The following is a 4796-nucleotide window of genomic DNA, read 5'->3' on the forward strand; positions in this document are numbered from 1 at the left end:
TACACTCATAGGTATACCTTAACCCAAGCCGGATTAAGTATCTATTAGCTCGTACAAAGTTCATCCCTCGTTGACACCCTGGCTAGGTGATCAGCTTGTATAAAGACCTACTATTTTCAGGATAAGCCGAACCCAGAGTCGCCCCTGACCTTCCTGTGTAGGGATAAGCCGGACCCAGAGTATTTATTCCGCACCCGCTTTTTATTTTTGGGGTAAGCCGAACCCAGAGTATTTATTTGGCACCCAAACTTTAGTTCAGACGGAACGGTTAGCCGAACCCAGAGGATATTTTCGCAGTCCGGCATCCGAGCTAAAGCGAAGGACGTAAGCCGAGCCTAGTATCTCGCTCTCCGATTAAACACACTTTGTTAAACACTTCGTCACTAACTTTTGAGGCTCAAGTCGATGTTTTCTACTATCAATCAATAAAAATTGTCTGTTGTAAGCCGGGAGACGTCTCGCCTCTGACACATTTTTCAAATAATAAAACAATGACTAAATATAGAATAGAGCAGCAAAGCAAAATCTCTTATTATTATAAAACTGTTATTCCAAGCGAAATTCAAGTTCGCCCGTTACATTGCGGGTAGGTCTTATTAAATATTCAAATAAAGCATCTTAATTCCGAACCGGTGCGCCATTCGCAGCGATCTCACGAATGCTCGACTTGAGTCGTTTCGGCATTGGCCATAGCAGCTGCAATCCGGTCTTTTCCCAATCCTCGGAACGAGTCTCCAGCGCCCTGGCCTTTTGTTCAGATTCGTCAAGCAGATCAGTGGTCCTTTTCCTTTTCGCTTTGAGTAAAACAATCTCGGATTCCAGAGTCCTCAAGCGTCGATCGATTCTGCCCCTCTTCATATGAAAGTATTGAAGATCTTGAGTCAGTTCTTGGTGCGTACCCTCAATCTGCATACACAAAATCAATAACCGGTCAATACGAGAGAGACAAGTTTCGATCGTTTACAAGGAAGGCAAAAAGAAAAAGAGGGTAGCAATTACCTGACGGAAAAAGGCGTCAGCCTCGGCAAGCTCGGCATCGGTTGCCCGCCGGTTAATGTAAAACGGCTTAACTTTGCCTGGAACGAAGTCACCAATTAAGGCAGGATCCATGTGCATTGGCTTCCGATCTGATTCACTTCGGCATTCATTGCAGTACGCAACAAGGCAGGGCGGCAAGTCAGCTATCTTGTCAAACCCATTCTCAATCCAATCTTTTGGGTGAGACTCCAGCATCTCGAGTTTGAGTAACAGATCTCGTTGTGCTTGTTCTGATGCGGCAAGACGGTTGGAATATTCCGCATGACGATCTTCCACCTCATGAAGAAATTCGATTAGTTCGCGTCTTTCCTCCGGTTTAACGCGGAACATCAACATCCAGGGAGCTCTGATGTTCGGGAAGTACGCCATCCCTCTTTCGATAGCTTCGGCATTCGAGAACGTTGGCACATCGTTGCCAACCAACGGGGATTCTACGCTGCTAACCGAGCTCGACATTGTTTTTGATTGAAAAGCTTTCTTGGATGTACGATCCGCGGGCAGCACTGGTTAGATTTATACAAGCCTTGGGAGGTAAACCTCTCAGGAAAATTGGGAACTTTCCATGGAAAATGGTAAGAATACAAATTTCTTGAAATTGTCAGTTTTCTTTTTTTTAACGAAAAGGAAAAATTCCGGCAAATAGGTTCCAAAAGAGAAAATGGGCCGAACGGGTCGGCAATGTTTTACAAGGGTACTCCGACCCACAAGGATTAACAAAAGAAAAAGAAGTCATACACGGAAAACGATTTCAATTTTCAACGTCCAAGGCACCAGACAGATCTGCTTGGAAACTCGCGGCGTTCGAACCGAATGGGTGTTCGACGGATTCCGGAGCCGTCATCTCCGGGGGGGGAAATCCAAAACCGAGCTGGTCCGGTGACATATTAAGGTCATTGTCATTCAGCTCGAGGACATCGATTGCCGTGACAGTCTTCTCGGCTTCGGCCTTTTTCTCGTCAATCTCCTTGATTCGCTCTTCAGGAATGACGGCCCCATTCTCAACCAAATATTGTACAGCTTCCTGTACTCCGGTGGCTTGGTTCAGCAGATCTTCTAGGGGGCGAACCTTCACTTGTTCGACTAGATAGGCCCTGACCTTGTCTAATCGGGTCTGCGCTTTCTTCGCTGTCCGCTCCACTTTCTCCCATCGATCCGTCCGAAGCCTTTTAACTTCGAAAGCAAGCTGCAACTTCAACCCGTCGCATGATTCCTGCAGCTCGGCTTTCTCTTCTTCTAGAGTAAGCGCTCGGGAGTTCAGTTCGCTAACTCTCAGTTCCGTGTTGGCAATGATGCCATCTTTCTCGGCAACGAGCGCCTCGAGTTCCTTGATCCTCGCGTCCTTAGCGTCGCTGGCAGTTCGGATTTGCTCTATGCATTCCTTCACTTTTTCGAGCTCCGAACCCGAATTCTTGCTGGTTTTGACTTGCCTATCATATTTCTGAACCAGCGCATTCATCTTGGCGGCAGTCTGTGCATTCAAAGAATCTACGTCAGTTTGAAGCTCCTTTGGAAAAATAAAACTTTAATAGGTTGACAGTAAGACGAACCATTAAGTGCGATTCAGCGACGTCGAGGAATGCTTGCTTGAATTCCAATTCGGTTGGAAATCTTCAGGGTCCGGAAAAGCTCGCCCGAAGCCTCGCGATTGGACACCAAGGGATACTCGCCGAAGTAGTTATAGGCGAAGTGATTCGTCTTGTCATCCTTTCTTTCAAGGCGAAATCGATCGGCGGACTCCAGTCCGGCTTCATCGGCCGAACGCTTGCGACTCGGTAACGGACGCGCATCGGTGGTTGGCTCAGCAACGATTTGTTTGTCTTTGTTCTTCTTCTTCCTCCTTTTAGATCCAGCTTCGAGTTGAGGAACGTCTTGTTCTTCGTTCGGTGGATTGGCGTTTTCTAAAGCCAAAGGAAGGGCGTTTTCCTCTACAACGTTGGATGGCTCGATATCCTCTCCGAGTGCCTGAATAGGGTCGGCGACCGTCTGGTCTGGGGTAGGATCAACTTCGGTTAGACCCTGGGACGGACCGATCTCGGCTTCAATGGCAGCTTGGGTGTCTCGGCGAACAATCTGGACGTCTTTTGCTTCCATGACGCGGCATCCGCCAGTTCGTCTTAGCGAACTGGCAAAACTTGGAAAATTCGTCCTACCTTTGCCCATTGCAGTTTTGACACGGATACGAGTGATTGAATCCCACTGACGATTGTTCCCGGTTAGCAGAGCGTCTCTGACGAGGATATAGTTCGGAGCTAGGCGCGTTGCACAAAACGGACGATCTGGAGGCAGAGACACGAAAAAGTTAAAAATGGTCAGAGGTCCCGAAGTCAATTAACATACTAGAAATATAAATCTACCAGGATTTTCATTCCACACTCTCCGGTGAAAACCCAACGGGTTAGCGAATGAATATTGGTCGACGCGGACGAAGAAGTATTGGTTCGTATACTTCGGGAATTTATTCACTCGTTTGCTGCGGAGGAAATTATGAGCCGGTCTCATGTTCACTTCCCAGCGATTCGAACTCTTCGATTGCTTGAAACTTGATAGCTGTTCGAAAGCTTGAACTCTAAGGTCGACTCCGACTTCGGCTGCTATGGTCAGGGCAGCCATGAAGTTACAAATGGCTCCGGGTACGAACTGCGAGATCGCTATCATCCGTCTTTCGGCATAGATTGAAACCAACTCCGGGATTGGGAATATGAGGCGACACTCGGTAAAATAACCCTCGTATAAGCATACATACCCTTCCGGGGGGCTCCAGGGGCGTTGATCTTCTCGAGGAATTAAAATTGTGACGTTGCTATTGAATAAACCGCACGAGTTTAGCATATCATTCACAGTTTTGATCGAACTCGAACTCTTCTCGCCTCCAATCCGTCCTTCATGGTCAAACAAGGGGTCGATATCTTCGATTGAAAATCCCAAGGGTGCGAACCGATGTTCTTCTAGCGCAAATACGTCCGAAATCAGTTCGTTGGTCTCAGCCTCGTGACGAACTGACGATGGCAAGGTTGGATTCACCTGAGAAGAAGAGGCTCCCGTTGAACAGCGAACCAGGTGAGGCGGGACTTTGGAAGCCGATCTACTTGACTCCCCGATCTGCGCGGAGTGTTCAGGATTGAGAGTTCTTCGTTTGGATGTACGACGAATTAATTGCTCGCTTTCAGTTTCCGGTGAAGAGGCAGGTTCCGATGTGCTCGCCATTTCCTGAGTTCGGAGAGTGTGGAAGAAGAAAAAAATAGCAAAATGGAAGAGAGATCGGAGCAGGTTACCTGTTGCTGTTGGCGGAAAATGAGAAATGACGAGAGCAGAAGCGTATTTATAGAGTCGGATGGGCGGCAACCCTACGAAAAGTAATGATGACCTACGCGACTCTTCGAATTCCGAGCTAGCGGATGTGACGGAAACGACACGTGTCGTCCAGATGATATGCGGTGAGATGATTCGGAGATCTGAGTAAAATCAATTAAGTCTTTATGGATTAGATCGGATATTCTCTTTCCATAGTCCAAAATATTCGAATTAAATCTCGAATATATTGAACTGGGGGGGGACTAATTGTTGGTGCGGGATTCAGCACCCCCGACATACCGAGCTAAACCAGAAACATTAATTGAACATTTAACCGGGAATCCGGTTAGGGGATCAATTAGGTCATCAAGAGTCAATTCGGGTGAGACGAAGTCTTGGAGAAGAAGAAACCGACCTCCACTTCGATGCGGCGCAGCCGACTCAAACAATAAGGCAGTTTTCCATAT

The 4796-nt window shown here is 47.4% G+C and overlaps 1 protein-coding gene across 1 annotated transcript; it reads right to left on the reverse strand.

Moving 5' to 3' along the window:
- LOC109129903 (uncharacterized protein At3g60930, chloroplastic-like) lies at positions 1787–4242 on the reverse strand. The gene is made up of 3 exons (XM_019238933.1): positions 3393–4242; positions 2623–3314; positions 1787–2542 (listed from the first exon to the last, which is right to left on the reverse strand). Exons 1-3 carry the CDS (start codon positions 4240–4242, stop codon positions 1787–1789), a joined length of 2298 nt encoding a protein of 765 aa, XP_019094478.1.

Source organism: Camelina sativa, chromosome 17 (assembly GCF_000633955.1).
Source record: "Camelina sativa cultivar DH55 chromosome 17, Cs, whole genome shotgun sequence".
Lineage (NCBI taxonomy): Eukaryota > Viridiplantae > Streptophyta > Magnoliopsida > Brassicales > Brassicaceae > Camelina > Camelina sativa.